The 24954-nt window shown below is 34.9% G+C and overlaps 1 protein-coding gene across 1 annotated transcript in view; it reads right to left on the bottom strand.

Moving 5' to 3' along the window:
- The window catches only part of anos1b (anosmin 1b), a 189199-nt gene that overhangs the window by 140538 nt on the left and 23707 nt on the right, over nt 1-24954 (bottom strand). The window contains exon 2 of the mRNA XM_056447647.1: nt 9845-9892. Within this exon, the coding sequence (XP_056303622.1) occupies nt 9845-9892 (48 nt within the window). The remainder of the gene's footprint in view (nt 1-9844; nt 9893-24954) is intronic.

Below are 24954 nucleotides of genomic sequence, written 5' to 3'. Positions count from 1 at the left end.
CACACACACACACACACACACGTACATTAAGCTTAATATTACAATACCTCTTGGGTCTAAACTGTCTAAACAGAACAACAGTAGTGAGGGTTTTTGCAGGTTCCACCTAGTTAAATGTAAGACTTTTTGAGACATTTTTAAGACCATTATGAATGAAATTTTAGACTAAGAAAGGGATAAAGGCAAATGAATTTATCAAAAGTCCCAGATGGAAAATCATTTTAGTTGACTTATAAAAAATATTTAATACATTTAATAATACAATAATAGTTTAATAATAAACGATTAAAATATTTTAGATTCTATTTCTTAGTTAAATATTTTAAATATTGTGTAAAAACAAGCAAGTATCCATACACTCTTTTTTCCAACATAAACTTTTTTAAAAATAAAAAGTGAACAAATGTTTTAAAAGTTTTAAAAACTAGAATATACTAAATTTATGCACAACAATCTGTCCAGGTCGGTGTCCTCAGCAGTATACAGAAACAAATGTTTTAAACAAATGTTATTGTAAGGAAAATAATTAAACCATTTTGATAGAGTTAAAAATGACCTTCTTAAGTAAAAAGTTTAAAGTTTTATTGAGATGATTGTTGGTGATTGTATGGGTTTTGGCAATACAACACAGATTGGGTGGCAATACATGAACAAAGGAAAATTAAAACCTGTTTAAAAAAAAGATTTAAGGCCTACAACACAATATTTCTGTAAATTTAAGTCTTTTTAAGGCCTAAAATTTGGATTTTGAGATTTAAGACATCTGAAGACTTTTTAAGACCCTGCTGAAACCCTGAGTAAGTACACTGATAAAAAAAGTATATCAACACTATGAAAACTATGCACATACAATATTTAAAATCAAAACATACATAACATAAAATCATTAGACTTTTCTTTATACCTGTCATAAAATAAAGTATATATATATTTTTAAGTATATCTAAATGTTACAAGTACAATAAACGTAGACAAACTATACACTCTTTTTGGTTTAAAAGATGTAATAATAGCATAATTGAGCAAACATGTTTTTTTGTAAAGGAAGGAATTTAAGGTTTATTCAGTTTAACGGATCAACTAATCATGTGTCTAAAACCAACAACAGCTACTTCACAACCAAACAAGATATTACAAGAAATAAAAAACAGCGTCTTCCTGGTCTGGGCTTTAAACGAATAAACAGAAGCTAACTTCAAGTGCACTTCTAGAGAAGCAGTTCAGCCTGGGAGGATGTGAAAAAGCTTATTTTCACAAGTAACACAACATTTACTTTACCTGTTATTGGAAGGGCTGACGGTGGATTACTTCCATCTGAAAGCAATTAGGACAGCTTAAATGCTTGGTGTGAGAAATACGGCTTTCACAAGGAATGTTTTTGCTCTTTTTCATTCAGGGGTTTTAAAGCTCAGGCCCTCGGGGCGAGTGGTGGCTGCTGATTCGCCGACGGCACCCAGAGATGTCTGGGTTTAGGCAATTACCATTAATGAGCTAACCATGTTTACTGGCTTATCGGAGAACAATTATGGTTACATATCACAAGTATAAAAAAATCAGGCAGTCTTCATGGTCTGCTTGAGTCTCAGAACCACTACTGCGACTGCTAGAAAGAAACTGGCATTTCAAAAGAGTTAAAAAGGCAACAAGTTAGGAATGGGATAGTACACATATTTGTACAGATTTTTTTATACTTCATATAGGCTCACATCCCCTGACAGCCAGGTACTGAGTAATGAAAGAGTTTCAACTGTGCTGCACAGAGCCGGCCCAAGGCATAAGCGGACTAAGCGGCTGCTTAGGGCCCCATGGCCACCAGGGGGCCCCCAAGAGTGCACAAAATATATGAGTGACTTTCGTTTTATGTTTGTTTGTTGGGTTATGGATAAGGGGTGGGACAAAACATATGCCCATTTATCATGTTATTTCCGGCCGCGATACATACTCTGGCGCCACGTATCGATACTTATCTAAATTTACAAAAGATATGAATTAATTAATTAGTCTTTCACACTGACTGCAACAGATTACCGCTTTAAATACAGTACACTCAGCCACCACCAGGCGCTTCCCATAACAGCAGATCATCAGAGACCCACCGGCGTCATGTAAACCGCTGACAGGTGAGCCATTGCAATGGTGGAAATCTCAGGCATACGGACATTCTTCTATCCAAGCTGGACCAAGGTATTTGTATTTCAGACATCCAGCTCCCCCTAATTTTCTGCTAGTTTCTTCCTCACAGATGCGCTTTCACTTCGCTATAGCGCTCGCGCGTGCCCGCGGGCAGTGCTGTGACTTAAATGTGCTCAAACTTTTTAATTCCGCCAAAATATGTATTAGATAAAGATATCAATATGGGATGAACATATAATTTAAAAGGCCTTGCGTTTATTTAACCCTTACAGATTTTGGCAAAGTCTTGTAGATGGTATTTTGGCTAAAAATATTAGGGTAATTAAAAAATCTTTTTAAATAGATGAGTGAATAACTGATGTTCTCCACTGCTGAAAACTTCATACGCGATCAGAGGAGTCTGTTCTCACCTCTCAGAGCATTCTGATCAGTTAAAGAAAAAATATTAATGCATTTAAAATATTACAAATATTTAATGCATGATTGTTTATTCAAAATAAACCAGGGCTAAGCATAACATGTTTTCATAAAATAAGTTGATCAAGTTGTAATAAGTGTTTTAAGTTTACAGAAAACTAGAAAGCAATAATTGACTATTTTGACAGTGTTTTCTTAAATGCATATTCCACAAAATTGAGATTCTGCTGCTATGATAGAGATGATTGTGATTTTCAATCACAAACTGGTCTTTGCACATCAGCATTGTTAAGTTGTTTGACAATTTTAGAAACATGCTGTTATTAAAAGAAATGCATCATAACTTTTTGATGCATTTTATCCATTTTTCATGATATATTTGTGATTGTTTTTTTTTGTAATCTGTTGATTTATCGCAGAATCTGATATCGTGATTGAAGCAACAGTGCACGGCACAGCAGCAAAACGCTTCATAAACTTGGTGATAAAAAATAAGCCTCTGATTTATACATTAGTTTCAAATTGTTTCAAATCAATTTGTTTTGTTTTTTTAATAAAAAAAAGCTCAATAATCTGCCAATTAGGGTAAATAAAAGAATATTGTTTTTGGTTTTAAGTAAGATTATTTTACTTATCTCATTGGCAGATTAATTTGTTCACTTTACAAAAAAAAAAATTCACTTAATTTAGAATTATTTCTGAAAACTGACATTTTTTTCTAGATATTTAGTAATACGCTATATGCGAATATATGCTATTTGAACTACAAAATGCATTTTTTTTCAGTGTTAACATTTATCCATTTTTAAAAAATGATCTTTATTGTCACTATTCTTGACTGTTTGGCAGCGTTTTGTGACTGAATAATAATAATAATAAGTATGCTATTGGCTACTTTCAGCTGTTTTTGTTTCTGTCAACATTAATTACAGCTTAGATTAATGTTTTGTGTCTAATTGTTTAGTTTTGTGGCATCAATAGGCAGTTGATCAATAGGCAGTTGTTTCTGCAGTATAATATTTGGAATTGTCTTTAAACATTTTATGATTTAAGCAACACAGCTACAGCAAATAAAATTGATAATGCATCTTTTAAATTTACAGTGTGCAAATAAATCAAGGATCGACGATAATTTGTCACATTGTTTGCACCAAGGGGGCCCCAAATAAAATCCTGCTTAGGGCCCCCTGAAGGCTTGGGCCGGCCCTGGTGCTGCAAGAATGCACAATTACTTTATATGAGATCCCACTTTATTGTGTTTCCAAACATATCGCACATCAATTTGTTTGATTTAGTGGTTAATTGGGATGAATTTGTATGATCTAATTTGTACATTTTATTACGATTATGATCTCCCAAAGTGTGACTGAACTTTTGCTATTTTAAGGATGGTAAAATAACAGGGTTGTGCTTATTCTCTTAATGCGTTATGGGCGTGTTTTGAGTATAACGTGCATCAAACCAATCAGAGTCTCATCTCTCATTCCCTTTAAGAGTCAGTTGCATCACGCCATGGTGCATTTGCTATTTACATGGCGGACTTTGTAAGTGTAAAAACTAAATGCTTCACTAGTTAGAAAACAGTTAAACAGAGGATCTGCAGCGTGGGGAAAAATAACAAGCCTCCTCCATTCAGCCTCTTTACTTTACTTTTACTCTTTACTTTACCTTACTTTACTGTGGATAAGGAAACGATTTTGTACACACTCCAGCATTCAGCTAAAAGTGCAATTCAAAGGCTTAATTAGGGTAATTAGGCAAGTCAATGTATAACAGTAGTTTCTTCTGCAGACCATCAAAAAATATTATATTGCTTAAGGGGGCTAATAATATTGATCTTATGGCCCGTTTCCACTGAGTGGTACGGTACGGTTCGGTTTGGTTTGGTACGCTTTTATAGCCGTTTCCACTGTCAAAAAGCGTACCGAACCGAACCGTACCGTACCACTTTTTCGGCACCCTTTCGAAAGGGTACCAAAGACGAGAAAGGGTACCAAAAGGCGGAGCTAGACGCGCAGCTGAACGCTATTGGTTTACAGAGATACGTCATTCGCTTACGCAACAAGCCAGAATGAAAACAAAAAACCCGCCATGTTTGAAATACACAGCCGACGAGCCGAGACATTACAGCGGAATAATTTATACATATAATAACGAGCCATGGTCGACCTGGGCTCAAACAAACCTTGTCGTCGTCTTGATAAACAGCCACAAAGCCAAGAAGAAGAGCAGATTTACCCTGTGCCCCGTAGTTTTTTACGAGGCAGTCTGAGGCGCGAGCGGTTTCGCTTTCTTGCTAGCGCTCGCGCGCGTCTAACATTATATCTGAAATGACAAACTTCTTGAGCTGATGATAATAACCTGCGCTTGATTATTGATGTGCTTTTAAAACCCGATCCTGTCAGACACTGACAAACGCGAGAGTGAAGCGTGAAGAAACAAAGGAGAAGCCGGAAAAAAAGGAGCACATTATTTTTTCAGCAAACATGAACAAAAATGCCATGTATAACTAACTTATAATCTTCACATTTTGGACTATTATGAACTCAGATTGACGGAATTACTGTCTAACAGAGGCTACGTGTGCTGCGGAAGATTACAGACACAGATGAGAGGTTTTCACTGACTAGGCTATAATTTGTATTGTTTTGAACCTAAATACGGACGAAAATGTCTGCTGTGTGTATTTCTTCTGTAGTTGGTAACATTTCGGAGACTGTAAGGGGCTGTATGCGTCTATATATATGTTCATTTATTTAGTTATTTTATATAATTACAGACGTTACAGTAGGTTGTTTCGCACTATCATTGATCTGCAGTTATAATCAACTCATGTTCTTTGAAAAATTACTAATAAACATTTCTACACAAGCATTTATGTGTATGAAGCATCTGTTTTGTGAGAAGTGCTTCTCATATGATATGTAAGTGACCTGTACAGCTTTATTGTAGACATTTCCTCGAGCGAGAATGACGTCGACTGAAACTGTCTGTCATACACCACGCCCACCAAAAGGGTACCCTTGTTAGTGGAAACGCAAGCCTGATAAAGGTGACCCGTACCAAACCGAACCAAACCGTACCGTACCGGTCAGTGGAAACGAGCCATTAAAATAGGTTTCAAAATATTTCAACCAGCTTTTATTCTAGCCAAAATAAAACAAATAAGACTTTTTAACAGAAGAAAAATAATTATAGGAAATACTGCGAAAAAATCCATCATTTGGGAAATATTAAAAAAAAATATTAAACAAAAATAAAAAATTCACAGGAGGGCTAATAATTTTGACTTCAACTTATAATCGTTTTGAATAATCGTGATTACACATATGACCAAAAATAATCAGGCATGATTATGATTTTTCCCCATAATCGAGCAGTCCTAGCAGACATCTCCAAAACCCGACAGGCGGACAAATCTAAACTTGTTTTTTTTAACCAAATAAAAATATGCATATAATAAATAAAACTGCTAATAATAATAACATTATACAAATGCAAATTGTGATGAATAAACTGAAAAAGCCCCCCTACATGAAGGCATGGAGGTAGTGTTTTTTTAATTTATGTAAAAAATTATAATTTTTTAACTAACACGCTCTGCTCTGGACTTTAGAGAAGCTTTTAGTTGGTCAATGGCGCGGTCTATTTCAATTCCTCAAAATAGCAACGTGATAATGCGCCTTATCACACCTCCTTTTCAGACCAGCACACTTATGAGTCCACAAAGTGGTGCAAATGCATTTGCTATTTAAACAACATGGGGCAAAACGTGAAAACCAATACCCAATTTATATTGAGCTTTTATGCCCTATTGAAAAAAAAATTACAATAAGCATATTGTGTGCAAAAAGCTATACATGTAAGTTGCTAACAACTCCAACATTTCTGTTCATTTAAAACTGTTAGTCAATATTTATATTATTATTTCAATCTTTTTGCAGTTGTTTTATTTATTATTAAAACGCTGCTTTTTGAAATTCATATTATTTTATGAATTTTGGTTATTTTGGTTATATGAATTATATGGTTATTTTGAATTTTGAAAGTTAACTTAGGAGTCTCCAGGAAAAAAGGTTGGGAACTACAGATAAAGAATTTTCCTTGATAATGTTTGTAAAGTAAATTCAAGTTCAGATGTAGTACTTATCTGAGTAGTATGGGGTTTTGGATGTAGCACGAGTGAACACCCTCAATCCTCAGATTTAAAATATATTTTTGTTTTCCCTATTGCTGTACTGAAAACAGCAACAACTGCAACTCCAAAACCAGGAAATATAAACACATTTTTGCTAATTTTTTTTTACTATCCCAAAATGTATTAATTTACAAATTATGCGCTAAGAAAAGAAAGTGTCTTGAATTCACACACAGTAAAAAATGGGCGTGATTTCAACAGTAAAAAAACTGTAAAAATGTCAACTGTAAAAATCCGTAACCTGGTTAACAGTATGTTTCCTTAATATATACGGCGAATAACCATAAATTGACTTTCCCAGAATTCCCTGCATGGCACATCACTTTTTATGCTTCTTTTGACATTACTATAGATCTTTTTAGTTGTTTCCCCATCAGTTATGTACATTAGAGATTTATGTTACATCTAATATTGATAACTTGATAACTTTGATAACTATGATAACTTTTTAACATGACTTTACTTTTATGTGTGTTACCATACTGGTGTTTAGTAGCTGGGTGAATGACACTGAGCACATTCTATACACTGATATAATTTCCTGCATGTGGGAAAAGTTGTTTGTGATGAGCATTGGTTCATTATGTAACTTTCTCATCACCTCCTGCATATGGCTGTGTTAAGGTGTCTAACTGTGTAACAAAAGATGTGTAGATGTTGTTAATTCAAAATACAGACATATTACATCTATAAATTAATGTAATACGGTAGTTTACAGTAAAAAATAAGAAATTACTTTTACGGTTTTTACTGTATTTTTAAAGGGTAAAATTCTGGCAACCACAGCTGCCGTTTTTTTACAGTAAATTTTAAGGATTTATTTTTTACAGTGTAGCATACCATAAAGACAATCAATATTAAATGATATTATGATATATTGGACAGCACTATGCTAAGTAAAAAAATAAACATCATTGAGCTGGATGACATCATCACTGTTTATTTATTTATTTTTTTTCATAACCAATGACTTTTTTTTAATAGCTTACAGATATATTTGTTCTGATCGCCAGTGGTGTTGCCCTCTCCCTCGAACTACCAAATCCAATCATGTCCTGAAGTCACAGTTTCATTCATTCATTTTCTTTTCAGCTTAGTCCCTTTATTAATCAGGAGTCGCCATAGTGGAATGAACCGCCAACTTATCCTGCATGTGTTTTACACAGCGGATGCCCTTCCATCCGCAACTCATCATTGGGAAACACCCATACACTCTCATTCACACCCAATTCACCTATAGCGTATGTGTTTGGACTGTGGGGGAAACCGAAGCACCCAGAGAAAACCCACGGCAACACGGGAAGAACATGCAAACTCCACACAGAAATGCCAACTGACCCAGCGCTACCCACTGCGCCACCGCGCCGCCCCTGAAGTCACAAACTAGGTTCAATTCACCTTCTGATTACACATTATAACCAATTACATGGACTAGTTCACACACACACATCCAATGCGGAGTCTTGTTTTGCTGTAAGTGAACATTACCAAGCAGTTTTCCTAGTTTTTTGAGCCTTTGTTTACCATTTATTGATTGTTTGCTGCCTGTCTTGACCCCTTCACCTGTTTAAGCTGTGTTAACTGTAAACCGTCTGCTATTAAACTCCAGTTTGTTACAAAATCAAACTTGCATAAAGACTTACTTTACAGCTGAGCTTTACATGCTTCACAGCTAAGTTTGAATGTGTCTACAGAGTGTGTCTAAAGAAATAACTGTTGACCTGCCTCATTTTTGATTGTGTTCGCATTAGTCATTTTTTTTATTTTCCATTCATTATTGTGATTTATTAAGCTGCTTTTAAACTGCATTGTATGATGTCTTTATTAATTGATAATGTCTCCTGTAATCATAATATATGTATGTCAAAGGAAGTTGCTGGAGTGTCAATATTTCAGCTGGGAATTTTATCTTTAGGTTTCTGTTTATACATTTTGCAGAAAGGCCGGTGTGCAAATTTCCCCATGAGAGCAGACTGAATTTTTCCTGAAGTAAACCGAATCCGGGGAACTTTTTTTTTGATACATGCATCCTAGCAAATGGACTTTATTTCCCAAGGGAGCGAACGAAAAACAAACAAACCTCTTAAAGTCAACATGAAGCATGTTCACATCCCATTTTGTATTGTGGCACTTATTTAATCCACAGACAAAAGTGGTCTTAAAATAAAAAAAAAATAATAATAAAATAGACTTTGTGAGGGCGTCACTGTGGCACAGTGGGTAGCACAATCGCCTCACAGCAAGAAGGTCGCTGGTTCAAGCCCCAATTTGGTCAGTTGGCATTTCTGTGTGGAGTTTGCATGGTCTCCCTGTGTTCATGTGCGTTTCCGCCGGGTGCTCCGTTTCCCCCCACCATCCAAAGACATGCGCTATAGGTGAATTGAATAAGCTAAATTGGCTGTAGTGTATGTGTGTGAATACAAGAGTGTATGGGTGTTTCCTAGTGTTGGGTTGTGGCTGGAAGGGCATCCACTGCGTAAAACATATGCTGGATAAGTTGGCGGTTCATTCTGCTGTGGCGACCCCTGATTAAGCGACTAAATCGAAAAGAAAATGAATGAATGAATGAATAAGACATTGTGAGACATCAGATGGAAACATGTTTCTAAGATGGTGCATGTTACTGAAAAAGCCTGCAAACATGTAATTTAATTGAAATAATACACACAGATGCTCGCTAAGATATAAAATAGCATTTGTGATTTCACATTAAGAAAATGGCACAGGAAAAAATTTAAACCACAAATATATTTATCTATTTAATAAAGTAGTACATTAAAAATGACAGTAATAAGGTGAAAGGAAAGAGCTGTAATAAGGCCAAAAATAGAGAGAAAAAATCTCCCGGGGTAAAACAGTGGCCCTCAGTGCTGTTTGTGTTGGGTTTCCAGAAGCCATTAGACATGAGTGAGCTTTAGTGTATGAACAGGGCATGTGGTTTGTATAAAGGCATTAACCTTTGGCCATTTCCTTGTAATAAAAGGAAATTACATTTGAACAGAGTTTTATTTAGCAACGCTGAAGCATAAGCTATGAGCTCAGTGAATAATGTCAAGCTCTGAATTTCATCTGACAAAAAGAAAAGAAATGGCTCACCTGTGAACATCTCCTGTGGTTCTCACACCAGCCCAACACGTGGTCATTCTGAAAGAGACCAAGAAACACACACATTATTACCAACATATATGCCAACACGGCTTTTCAATACTGTAGTTTTAAATCAGCAAGTATTAATAGTAGTGCAGGACAAAGATTAATCACACACAAAATAAAAGTTAGCTTTTACATAATATGTGTTTTGTAAATACACCCACACACTATACATACAAGTACTACTAAACAAAACAAAACTTTTACACATTTAAAGATACAGTTGAAGTGAAGATCATCAGCCCTCCAGAGAATTTTTAATTATTTTAATAATATTTCCAAGTGTTGTTTAATGAAGAGAAGATCTTTTTCAGCAAAATATAGTTTTATTAACTAATTTCTGATGACTACTTTTAGTCTTTGTCATGATGACATAATGTTATTCAGCTTAAAGTGCAATTTAAAGTCATAACTGGGTTTTTATATTATAAAAGTGTTTGTTCTGTTGACAATTGAATTGTCAACAGAACAAACACAATTCTTAAAGGGGCTATTATTGAACTTAAAATTGATTATTTTAAGCCCCTTTAAGCTATTTTTTTGATTGTCTACAGAACAAATCATTCTTATATAATAAATTGCCTAATTACCCTAACTTGCCTAATTAACCTAATTAACCTAGTTAAGTCTTTAAATGTCACTTTAAGCTGTATAGCAGTGTCTTGAAAAATATCTAGAAAAATATTATTTTCTGTCATCATGGCAAAGATAAAATAAATCAGTTATTAGAAATGAGTTATTAAAACTATTATGTTTAGAAATGTGTTGAAAAAATCTTCTCTCTGTTAAACAGAAATTGGGGATATATATATATATATATATATATATATATATATATATATATATATATATATATATATATATTCATTCATTCATTTTCTTTTCAGTTTAGACCCTTTATTAATCGGGGTCGCCAAAGCAGAATGAACCTTATCCAGCACATGTTTTATGCAGCGGATGCCCTTCCGGCTGCAACCCATATCTGGGAAACATCCATACACAGTCAAACACTAGGGACAATTCAGCCTACCCACACACACACACACACACACACACACACACACACACACACGCACACACACGCACACACACAAACACACACAAACACACACACACACACACACACACACACACACACACACACACACACACACACACACACACACACACACACACACACACACACACACACACACACACACAGTTGAAGTCAGAATTATTAGCTCCCCTGAATTATTTTTTTTCCGCAATTTCTGTTTAACGGATTTTTTTCAATAAATTTCTAAACATAATAGTTTTAATAACTCATTTCTAATAACTGATTTATTTTATCTTTGCCATGATGACAATAAATAATATTTTACAAGATATTTTTTAAGACACTTCTATATAGCTTAAAGTGACATTTAAAGGCTTAACTAGGTTAATTAAGTTAACTAGGCAGGTTAGGGTTATTAGGCAAGTTATTGTATAACGATGGTTTGTTCTGTAGACTTTCAAAAAATATATATAGCTTAAAGTAGCTACTAATTTTGACCTTAAAATGGATTAAAAAAATTAAAAACTGCTTTTATTCTAACCAAAATAAAACAAATAAGACTTTCTCCAGAAGAAAAAATATTATCAGACATACTGTGAAAATTTCCTTGCTCTGTTAAACATAATTTGGGAAATATTTAAAAAAAGAAAAACAAATTCAAAGGGGGGGCCGGCTAATACTGAAGAAAGTAAAGTTCAGAAGAAAATGCATATTATTCTGATACATAACAAACAAGAATGAAGTCTGAGAAGGTGTTGAACCTTTTTAATCATTTGTGGTTCAAGCACTGTGATGTCATATGACGACTTAATTAAACATCATTACATCAGAACAGTTACGGCATCACAACCGTTCTGAAACATCTCTAAGTGTGCATTTACATGATGATGATGTACTGAAAGTGAAAAAATGTTTAAAAAAATGGAAACATTGTGATTTCAACATTTTCACAACCCCCCCCCCCCCTTTTTTTGTACTTTACATGGATATTTTTTTTAAAAAACACTCTTTGAAACATCAAACTGAAAGAGTAAAATATTTAACAAATCTTTAAACAAGATTACAAAAGAGACAAAAGACAATTAAAAAGAAAATGAACATTTGTCATTATTGACACATTCCTGAAAAGTTTCAATCATTTAACACAAGATCACCACACTCCTATCAGTTATTACTATTAAATGTCTTCAAAATATATAAATGTTTGCCATGGGCCTTTAGAGTCATTTGAACACACACACACTTATTATGATTATCAACACTTGCAAACTTCTTTATTCACATGCATAACAAACCTAAAGAACACTTTCCAAACATGTCTGTTTTTTTTTCGCTGGTTATATGTGCATTGATCTGTGTTTATCGGGAGTGTGGTATTCCCACCCACCTAAATTGACTGACAGGTGTAAATGTTGGTATCTTACCATATCTTAGTCTTTGATCATGCTCCAATTCAAAATTCAAAAGAATAACCTATTTTCTCTCTCTTGAGATTTCGATTTCAATTTTTAGACAGTAAAATTGATCAACATTTGCAAATTTAATTGACTGACAGGTGCATTTTATCATGTCCTCAGTTTTTGAATGAGTGGCAAAACAAGGCAGGCTTTACAAAGAAGCTGAGATTAAAGCTATTCTCTCAATTGCTTCACTTGATTCCCTTTTGAATATGAATTAAAAAAAACAAAGTAAACAAATAGGTGTAGTCTTAGTTTATTCATTCATTAATTTTCCTTAGGCTTAGTCCCTTTTTTATCAGGAGTCGCCACAGTAGAATGAACCACCAACTATTCCAGCATATGTTTTACACAATGGATGCCCTTCCAGTCGCAACCCAGTACTGGAAAACACCCAAACACACTCACATTCACACACACACTCATACACTACAGACAATTTAGCTCATCCAATTCATCTATTAGCGCATGTGTTTGGATTGTGTGGGAAACCGAAGCACCCAGAGGAAACCCACGACAACACAGGGAGAACATGCAGACTCCACACAGAAATGCCAGCTGGCCCAGCCGCCACTCAAACCAGTGACCTTCTTGCTGTGAGGCGACAGTGCTAACCACTGAGTCACCATGTTGCCAGTTAAGTTTAATTAAATAGAATAATGAACAAAGACATGAAGGAGCTTTTCAGAAAATTGAAATAGTCAGAACAGTTTGAAATAGGCTATTAATTATTTAATGAAACAAAACCAGTGACCTTCTTGCTGTGAGGTGATTGTGCTACCACTGTGCCACCGTGCTGCCCTAAAAATAAACAGAATGACTTAATAAAAAATGTAGGTCTAAAAACGTAAGTTCTAAATTGCCTATAAATTATTTTTATTTAGTTTCAGTCATTCTTTTTTGTTTCAGTCATTCATTTTAAAACTATTTGCACTAAAGTACAAAAAGTATTCGCTTTTTGAGTAAACTATTTTAAGATATTTCCATTTTGGTAGTTCATTCCACTGTGGCAAACCCTGATAAATCAGAAACTATGCAGAAGGCCATTTTGCAGGAGTCCTACGTTTAATTGTATTCTCCCACAACCAGGACTACATAAGGACCTCACCACTCATACCCATATTCATCCATAAAATCTTGTCCCATGCTGCACTTGGTGCGTTGGGTCCCTCAGTACTCCTGCAGGCGTGCAAGTCTCTTATGTATAGTGTCAGTAAATATGGAAGCTTTAAACAAATGTCAGAAAATCCGGGTTGGGGACTTTAAATAATGTTTTTGTACAGTAACTCTTATGGATCCCAACTAGGCATGGGACGATAACCGTTTTCAAGGTACAGTATACCGCAGTTTGGAAAAGTCAAGGTTTTAAAACCGCCAAAATTTTCTGTAATACCATTCCTAACGTAAGTGTAAGATTTTTTTATTGATATATTTTTTTTAAACAACAGCATCTCCAGCAGAAAAGATATCCAATGATGCTCTTTTAAATTGTAAAAAAAACAGTTTTTGAATCTAATGAAGACAGCAGAAGTCAATGATTCACTATCATTATTTAGCCTGACATGTTTTTACTGCACCAAAATATTTTTAAAGTTTCTCAAGATAAAACATATTGTGTTTAAAGGGGGAAAAGCTTTTTGTTTTTTACACAGACATTTAAAATAAATATATTTTAGAGCAGTAATCACAATCCTGAGATACTGTGAAACCGTGATATTTTTACCCAAGGTTATCATACCGTCAGAATCTTATACCGGCCCATGCCTAATCTCAATACAGCATATATTTACCTGATTAGTAAATATATCATGTCACATTTGCCATAAGTAGGTGTCTTAAACAGTGCAAAATGTTAAATGTGTATGTGTTTATTTATTGTTTCTTGATTGTGTAACTCTATAACAACTACATACAGTTATCAAATAACCATGCACTGCACTGTAAAAAAAAAGATGACTCAACTTAAAATTTTGAGGCATCCAGCTTCAGGACATTTTTGAGTTTACTCAACTTAAATCGAGTCAAGTGTAGTACTTGGGTTGAAAGTTGAGTCAACTTAAAAAAAGCTCTGCAGCAACTTGCCTTACAATTCTGAGTTGAGTCAACTTTTTTTTACAGTGTGGTTCAGTCTCAAGCCTCATTCATAGCAGTGACTTAGTAGCTGCCTGTCACAGTGGGTGGTGATTGAAGTCGCTTGTGGGTGTTCCCACCTTGAGGTAGCTAAGGTAACATTTATAACAATATTCTTTGAGAGTGAATGAGGTTACATGCTGATAAATATAAACAATATTCAGGGAAAACATTAAATATGAATGGAATCAGTACATAAAATGCTTAATTACAAATATATAATCATGTTCTCTGGCTGCCATTGCGGCTATTTATCTGTTGCAAATTATCTGCTGGTCTGTTTAGGTCAGCACGGAGATACAAACAGCTGCTGCAGGAATTTGCCGCTTACTCTCCTTTGAAATGAGTGGTCACCTGTCATTCTGTTGCTGCATGAAACTCGTAGTATGACTTTGATGTTTGTGACATAGTCTCTTCTATATCAGTACTATATCAGTATATGATACTTCGAGTATGGAGCGGGGAGAACCAGCTCTAGACATATGCCGATATTCAACAATTCAATATATCATAATAATAAACATTGAGTGCGGAACAATTCCAAAAAAGACCTTTTACAGTTTTTTCTTAATTGTTTTGCCACAAATTTCAGAACCCTGATTTCAATTTTCAAACCTCTAGACACAAAACCCTAAAGAGTCTACTTTCAACACAGACTCTCCAGTGTTCAAAACATGCTGCGTTCATTTCCTTAAAGAAGTCTTGGATTTGCAGGATCATTGATTCACATAATCCTTTTATCATACTACAGGAACAGAACTTTAGATCACCAGCACACAAGATGCACATCGTTTTGAAAAACAATCTTTAACAATCATTAAAATATTGTTGTTTAAAATATATGATACAGGTTTCATTATGGTTTATACATAAGTGTAGACGGAACAGTATAGACAGAGGATACACTGAACTAGTTTTATTCATTACATCATAATGTATGTTTACTCTCATTTATTTCTCACTGCACATCCCCAAATAGAAAGCTGATATATGGCAGTATATATGGCAACATATGCAAATTACAAATGGATTCCACATACTGTATATAAAATGTCATAATAGTCAATAATTTGTCAAAATTCACTGTTTACATTTTTTCAACCATATCATATATATATATATGACACACAGCCACATGGACACATACAACTTATAGGTAATATATTTGTAGAATGTAAAATATATAACATAATTGAAAATATATTCACGTAACATATATGTACATATTTGTAATTCTAATAGTTGAAAAAAAGGCAATATTTTGACATGTATGACATATTTTATATATGTAAGATTTATATGAACTATTATGTCACATATGTAATTTGCATATATTTCTATATATCAAATTTCTATTTTGGGATCTGTGTTTCTATCAGTCTGGTCTTGTAGATTTGGGCACAGTTTCTCCTCTACATCACAGAGGTTTTTTCATTACTCAGAAATCTTGGAATGAACCTTCTGTCAATGTGAATCCATGCCTGACATTGTTCTGCTGTGATTGGGCTTTCTTACATACAGTAATGTCAAATATGAAAACATTGTCTGTAAAAGAAACCATAAATATGGAATAAGGATGAATAAAGATGAAATCTATACATAATGTAGTCCAGTTGGGTGATCTTCTGTGGTAACTATCCTAAAACTTTCATCATCTAAACATGTAATATTGTACATCAGTTTCCACGCATCAAGAGTAATGCAACAGTTATTTATCATTTTGAGTGCTTGTATCAGTTGATAATGACAGCATGTTAAGTAAATGAACACTCATTTATTTCAAATGTAATGTGTGAGTTGCATTTTGAAATTGGATCAGTTTGATGTTTAATTGTATTACATTGAAACGGTGATCTAGGTTCAATGAACAAAGTATCTTTGACTTGTGTGTGTTGTATCCAAGCATTTGAAAAAAAGAGTTAATTTTGGCAATGGTTGTGAATTTTGTGTCTAGAGTTTTGAAAATTGACACCAGAGTTCTGAAACTTGTGGCAAAACAATTGTAAAAAACTGTAACCTGAATGGCATCTACGTTTATGTTAATTTGTTTCTCGTTATCCCGAGGGCTCTATAATCCTGGACCTGGCCTGTATTCTGAGCAGATGCCGTGGTGGTAAATTTACACTAAACCGAACTGAACTGTTTTAAAATGCAAGTACAACACCAGCATTCTACACCACTCTCCTGCTTCACTAAATTGATGTAATGGTCTACAATCTGAAATATGGCTTTTACTCTCTTGTCTAAGTCTATGTTAAGCTGCTTTGCACAATCAACACTGTAAAAAGGTGCTTTAGAACAGTGGTCCTCACTCAGGGCCGGATTAACCAATGGTCCTTATGGGCACAGGCCCAGGGGCCTGTGCGCACTTGGGGCCCCTGCGAGGGGGAAAAAAAGCCAATTTTGGAGTGTCTTTTTAGGCTAAGTGCAAATAGCGCACCTTGTTGAAATAAGCTATGTTCACAGTTTATGCCCGATTGACAGAAACAAGATGAGTAAAGAGCGAAACAAAGTACAGCGTGAGTGGCGTACCTCGCAAAGCGCACAGCAACATCTTTTGACGCAATTGATCATCAACCCGGTTCGAATCCACCATCTGCTGAACTCGTGCTACTTTTTCTCTCCCTGTTACATATCAGATTGGAAATATATTTATTTTTAATAGGAAGAAAACATTATGTAAAAAATAATGCAAATGTGATTTAAAGTCACAAGTGCCTCGTGGGTATTTAATAATGTTTAGCCTATTATTTCATATGTGTAACAGCATCTAAATAGTAATTATATTCTATAAACAGTTATTTTCCACCTGGTGTTAAATGTTAGCAACATCTTAATAGAATTGATTTGTATCTACAATGTTATCTACAATCTTCCGAACTCTGTTCGTCATCATCATTTGTCGCAACTAGCCCTACTTCATCCGTATTCACATGGAGCTATGAGGTCGAACATTTAATAGATGGCACGTCTTAATAAAAGTGCCTCCCTCTCTGTGTAGTAGCTGTCGTACATCAAAAATGAGTGGACAAGTAGAGAGAAATGCCAGAGAAAGAGGAGAGGAGGCATCTTTATTGAGGCATGTTCCATACACACCTTCTTTAAACAGACCCATGATCAGGAGACTGAGGGTATTGAAGAAGACATTATGGTAACGTTAGATGAGTAAGCTAGCATTAACCAGGCGGAGGAGGCTAACAGCAGCGCAGTATTTATCATGTATTTATCATGTCAGAGAGACAGACAGAAAAAGGAGAGAAAGAGGGAGAAAGAGTGTGTATGGATGTTTCCCAGAGATGGGTTGCGGCTGGAAGGGCATCCGCTGTGTAAAACATGTGCTGGATAAGTTGGAGGTTCATTCCTCTGTGGCGACCCTGGGTTAATAAAGGGACTAAGCAGAAAAGAAAAAAAAAAAAAAAATATATATATATATATATATATATATATATATATATATATATATATATATATATATATATATATATATATATATATATTCATTTTAGAATAATTAGCAGTATATTATATATAGTATTGTTTCAGTGAACTTGAACAAGTATACAAAAAAACATTAATTTTCACTAGTTTTATTAGTAATTTTTATTTCAGTGCTTTAAAAAATAAATTTAATCTTTGTAGACTATAAATATATATGTGCTATATATCATTTATTTAAATATGTAGGCAACAAATTATAAATTCATTTTATTAAAAAAATATTATATTATACTTATTTTTAATTCAATTATAGGGGTGCGGCCGGGTAGGGGGCCTTACAAGACAATGTAAGTTCTTAATCCGGGCCTGACCTCACTAGACCACCAGTCAAATAGAACCAGTCAAAGCCATGGTCAAAGCTTGACCATTTTTTTTATAGGTAATGTAGGTTGCTAGGCGACCATCAACCGTTTTCTCGGAGGATGAAAAGCTGACAAAACATTGCTGACACTCTGATACAAGTTTCATTTATAATTTTACAAAAATACAAAAGCACTGCAGTGTTTGGGTGCTCTGTGCTTGTCTGAGCAAATTAATCTTACCGAAATGTGTATATTCCATACAAGCTGGTCAATTCTTGTCACGTGACTCGACCTGCGCTCGCTCTGCGCTCAACTAGGTGCTTGCACAGCCATGGTGGATTCACCTGATTTGTTGACAAATGGGTTGCGCATCCATTCCCTGGCAGTTCGCGGGAGCTTCACTGGCCTTTTCCCCTTAGCAAACTAACTTTCCAAAGATGTTGTTTTTTTACTCATTTTGCTGCTTGTGGGTAAATTAGGGCGCTCAAGTGACCGAGATGTAAACGAGAGAATACGGTCATTTTTCAAAATAAAAGACTTTTCAAAATAAAAGACCTTTCAGACTCAGGTGATAAACAAAACGAAAATAATTAATAATTTCTTGTGCGGCCAGGTGTTGTGCCGAGAAACGCAACCCTGCCGGGAAACGCACCCTCCCTGAAATGTGCATCTATTAACTGAAATTGATTTAAAAATATATGTAATAATCGAATAATGACACTAATGAGAGTGACTGAGGTGAGTTTCATGAATGGAATCCTTCCCCTACAGAAGATATAAATAAATAAATAAATAAATAAATTAATTAATTAATTAATTAATAAATAAATAAATAAATAAATAAATAAATAAATAAATAAATAAATAAATTGATTGATTGACTTTAAATACAATATAGATTAGATTAATTTAATGTGTGGTTTAGTTTAAAATGTCCTTGCTTTATCCATCAAAATAATTATTATTTTTACATTTTAATCAATTATGGCCTTTATTTTTGTGCTAATGAAAGTATATGAGGGGGTGCATTTTACTGCAGGGGTGTGTTTCTCAGCACAACACCTACACAACACCTGAACCAAATGGCCCGGTGGTTGAGGACCACTGTTATAGAAATGAAGATGAATTGAATAATGTGAATACTTCAAAATATAGTGAATAATTATTTATTTTATTATTTTCAGATCGCTATATATTAGTGATTGTTCATCACAGCAGCAAATGATGAAGTCCTGGTTATTTACAAACATTAACATTTTCATATTAATCTGGTCTACGACAATGAATCCTCTGTGACAATTTCTAGACCCTTTTTTGTTAATACTGTACAGTAATGCTTCATTTGTTAACATCATTTAAGTCTTTTGTACTTTGAAAATACTTTTGCAATCTAATTTATTTAAAACATTGCTTTATTATATGAACATGTAAATACAATAAAGCAACACATCAAAAAAATGTTGATAAACCTAAAGTAACTTTTTTTTTGCAGATATATTTCAATATCTTGATAATACCAGATACCATGATAAAAGTTTCAGCAATTAATTGCTAAGAACATCTGAGACCATCAGAAGCATATATTTAAAGGCATACAGTATGTGCAAAACAGTTCTGACCCCAAAACTAACAATTTCAACACAGTATAATAAAGATCTGCTGGGTATTTTGAGGTGAAACTTCGCAGACACATTCTGAGGACACTAAAGACTCATATTGCATTTTGAAAAAAGAGGCATAATAGGTGCCCTTTAAACAAATCTCCTCAAATTGCTTGCAGCTGTTATTACTGTTAAATGTCTACAACTTATATGTTTGCTATGAGCCTTGGGAGTCATCTGAAGCCTGAATGTCTTCCAGCGTGGGGCGACAGGGGCAAGAATGAATCACGTATGATGAAGTAAACACAGCACCACCACAGCCTCAAGTGTGCGTCAACACCTCACCAAACCTTGTTTCGGAAAAGTGGTGATGAGGAGTTAACCACACTAATGAATGACAGTGTCTGTGTTTAGACTTCTGTTATGCCGTGGTGTCTTCGTGAATGATGGGACAGACGACAGCACATACTCAAAGACTCTTCTGTAGCTTTATGCAAATTGTGATCTGAGAGGACGGCAAATGCAAACACTGCATACAAAAATTCAGTTTCTAGTCCAAATATATACAACACTTAATTAAAGAAGCATTCTATACAAGCAAAAAACATTGTCTTTTTTCATCAGAAAGTCAAAATTAAGATATTTAAAACAAGCAAGATAATCTCCCAATGGGGAAAGTAAAATCTGATCATTTTTCATACTCCAATGGCAGATTATTTAACTTGTTTTCAGGAACAACTCACTTAATTTTGGCATATTATTTCTGAAAACAAAACAATTTTATTTTACTTTTTTTTTTTTAGAAAAAGCTTCTTGATTTAAGAATTTTTTAGATGTTTGGACTTGACACGACAAAAACTAAGTAAGAAAAGCATTTTGTGTGTGTGTGTGTGTGTGTGTGTGTGTGTGTGTGTGTGTATGGGAGATCAGCATGCAGGCGAGTGACACAGTAATTCTCCAGACACTCCCTCTGGTAAGCAGCATTTATCCCCAGCAAACGTGAGTCACGCCTCCACAAGGCTTTTGTGAGGTTTTAATTAGGACTTGAGGGACAGAGAGAGCCCATTGTGAGTGGTGAAGTCTCCAGAAGTGATCTCCAAAGGAATGCTGGAGCGTAACATCATCTCAGGAGATCACATCAAGGCTAAATCCTTCTTGATGAGCTTCCCAGACTAAAGCTCTCACTCCACACCTTCAAACTAAAGCAGCTAAACCCATAACACTTGCAGATTCGTTTCAAACACTCATGAAGAGAGACTCTTGGGTTTGTTTTAGTTGGAGTTTTTCTTTAAACACAGAAAACAAGAAGATTAAACTGTTAAATCCTTAGACAAAAACATCCAATCTTTAGTCTTTGGGGCTGCAGACTTGTCTTGCCCACTTAACAGAGAAGAGAGATTTTGTCTTTTAAATGAAAGGTTTAGATTGAATCATCAAACCATTCATTCAACTGATAAACCCTTTCCGTAAGCTGCTATACATCATTGTGGGAAAACAGTTAACGTGTATTAAATGACCACAAGGGCTCATTAGTGTGGTTCATGAACTGTGATGTGTTTGCTTAGACAGTGAGCTAAAGCTCAGCTCACGTCAGTCTTCTGAAATACAGCCAAAACTAACATGCATACCCATCCTACTGAATAAGATTTCAAAGAGACAGTTCAGCCAAAAATGAAAATCCTGCCATCATCCTTTCCTTGTTTGAATTTTTTTCTTCTATTGAACACAAAGGGGGTGACACGGTGGCACAGTGGGTAGTGCTGTTTTATGTGAAGCTGCTTTGACACAATCTACATTGTATAAGCGCTATACAAATAAAGGTGAATTGAATTGAATTGCTGTTGCCTCATAGCAAGAAGGTCGCTGCTTTGAGCCTCGGCTGGGTGAGTTGGCATTAGGTAAATTGGGTAAGCTAAAATTGTCCATAGTGTATGAGTGTGAATGAGTGTGTATAGATGTTTCCCAGTGATGGGTTGCAGCTGGAAGGGCATCCACTGCGTAAAACATTTGCTGGATAAGTTGGCGGTTCATTCCGTGGTGGCAACCCCAGATTAATAAAGAGACTAAGCCGAAAAGAAAATGAATGAATAAACACAAAGGAAGATATTTCGGAGAATGCTAAAAAAATTGCCAGCCATTGACTTGCATATAGTTTCTGTTTCTATGCATGTCAATGACTGCACCAACAGAATATCTTGTTCAACAAAAGAAATTCATAAAAGTTTAAAACTCCATCAATTCTAAGTGCATTGATTTATCCTGGTGTTTCTCAATCATGGTCCTCGCGCCCCATCGATCTGCATATTTTGCATGTCTCAGCTTAAGCCTCATTCACACTACGAGCGACTCGCAGCAACAAGGGACCGTTCACTTCAATGGAGAGTGAGCGACTTCTGGCGACCTCCGTCTACACGGGTGACAGCGATTGTTGTCGACCAGGTTGGCGTGTCAAGCAATTTAACAAAGTTGAGAATGCTTCAACTTTATGCAAATAAAGTTGGGCTGCTCGATTTTGGGAAAAATCATAATCACGATTATTTTGGTCAAAATTGTAATCACGATTATTCAAAACAATATACAGTTGAAGTCAAAATTATTTGTCCATCTGTAAATTATTTTTATTTCAAATATTTCCCAAATGATGTTTAACAGCAAGGATTTTTTTGCAGTATTTCCTATACATTTTTTTCTTCTGTAAAAAGTCTTATTTGTTTTATTTTGGCTAGAATAAAAGCAGGTTTCAATATTTTAAAATCTATTTTAAGATCAATATTGTTAGCTCCCTTAAGCAATATTTATTTGATTGTCTGCAGAAGAAACTACAATGACTTGCCTAATTACCCAAATTAAGCCTTTGAATTGCACTTTTAGCTTAATGCTTGTATCTTGAAAAATATGTAGTAAAATATGTGCTCTCATCATGGCAAAGATAAAAGAAATCAGTTATAAGAAATGTGTTAATAAATCTATTATGTTAATTAATGTGTCAAATTCTTTCTGTTAAACAGAAATTAAGGAAAAATATAAAGGGCCACTAATAATTAAACTGTATATATACTGTTATTTCCCTCCCTGTAAATAAGGAAAGGGAAATAAATACAATAGAATAAAAATATAAAACAAACTTAAAGCTTAATGCTTCATTCTTCACTGTAAGAAAAACACTGTAAGTATAGCTACAAACTCCTTCAGTCAAGAGCAGTGAGTGATTTTGTCCTTTCGTTGTTTGATTAATAATGATAAAACAATTTTCTTGTCTGCAACAGGAATATTGTGCACGTGTCATTTTAAGAGCAGGACCGTTTTGATTTATGGTTTCACTTTCACATGTCTTTTGATTCTCAACTCGATTGTTTATTACATAAATAAGGGTTAATATGAATAATTACTAAACACTGTGTTTTGACACAAATTTGATTGTATTTGACCATTAAAGCGCTCACATTAAGATGACTTTAGATGTGTGTCCTCTGCTCGTCTCTGAGGCTGAGCGCATAAAAACAACAGCATGCGATCTCTTTTGTGTACACACCCCTGCGTTTGCAGCAGGTTGTCTCCCAGAATGACAGGCAGCCAGGGGCGGACTAGGACAGCATTTTTACCCAGGAAAAGTTACTGAGGGTAGTGGCAGGCAAAAGTCATGGTGGCAGGCCAGATTGACCTTCAGGCCACTGGGAAATGTCTTGGTGCTCCCTTTGGCCAGTCCGCCCCTGCAGGCAGCTACAAAGTCGCTGGTAGTGTGAACGAGGCATTATTTAATGCAGCTGATTCACAGTGTTCTGACTGACACCTTTCCTAAATAGTGTCCATTCTCCCCTAGCCCCTTCTCCTTCAGTGAGCTCTATCAGAGCATGAGAAACCTTTATTTCAATTCGAAACATTCATTACACAACATAACTGCTTGCAGCATCTTGAAGCATATATAATGTTTGAATTGTGACATAGTATACCTTCGTAAATAAATATAATATAAATTCACAAATCACACACTAAAATGTCATCTGAATGAAACATATATGCTCCCTCCAAAGTGAAATCATGGCAGAATATCTTGTGGAGTTCAAGGAATTTGTTGTTGAATTAAAACAAATGTCTGACGTAAAAACAGAAACATATGAAATGTGCATTGCAGTGGGCGTGAGGACTGGCATTGAGAAACACTGACTTTGCCATTTACTTCCAGTATTTTTTTACACTTCACATCCAAAAAACCCCCTCACTGGATTAGTTTTATCAATTAAATTTAAATGACAGTTTTCATATCAGCGCACATTTTTGCAATATTTCAAAATATATGTTGCATATATAATATGACATATACTTTATACATATAAAATTCAAATATGAACATGTATCATATCTCTAGTTTTGGTGGCCGTGCATTACTGTGTAAATGTGCAATAATTATATTGCAAAAACATTATACAACAAAAATGCTGAATTCAGTCAAAAGGTCAAGATCTGTATTTTAAAAGGTCAGGTACAATCTATATTGTAGGGAGGGTTTTGTCCATTTGTCACATAACATTAGAACTTCAGACACATCAATCATTTTGACTGTTTTTAAATTTTGTAATTTAATAAATGTGTTCAAATAAAATTCACATATCTATAATACCATGACTTTTCCTAAATGTGTATATTTCTTTCTAACATTGTTATTTTATTAAAATTACAAAACACAAACAGCTGTCACGATAACCAGCGATCTAGCATCTGCAGAGAACTACACATCTGCCATTATTTGATTCAACTACCAGAAGTATTTGCACTCACACACCAGTACCTGATCCCCCTGTTTACACACACAGCTGGATGCTCATGATGGACAGATTACCAGGACTATAAATGCATCTCACTCTCACATACACACTGACACGCACGCACGCACGCTCGCACGCACGCACGCACGCACACACACACACACACACACACACACACACACACACACACACACACACACACACACACACACATTGCTGAGTCTTGTATCCTAAATGTGAGCATACCAATGTTTTAATCTTTGTTT

Source organism: Danio aesculapii, chromosome 22 (genome assembly GCF_903798145.1).
Source record: "Danio aesculapii chromosome 22, fDanAes4.1, whole genome shotgun sequence".
Taxonomy (NCBI): Eukaryota; Metazoa; Chordata; class Actinopteri; order Cypriniformes; family Danionidae; genus Danio; species Danio aesculapii.
Note: the sequence above shows the minus strand (reverse complement) of the source record. Positions and strands in the feature narration are given on the sequence as shown.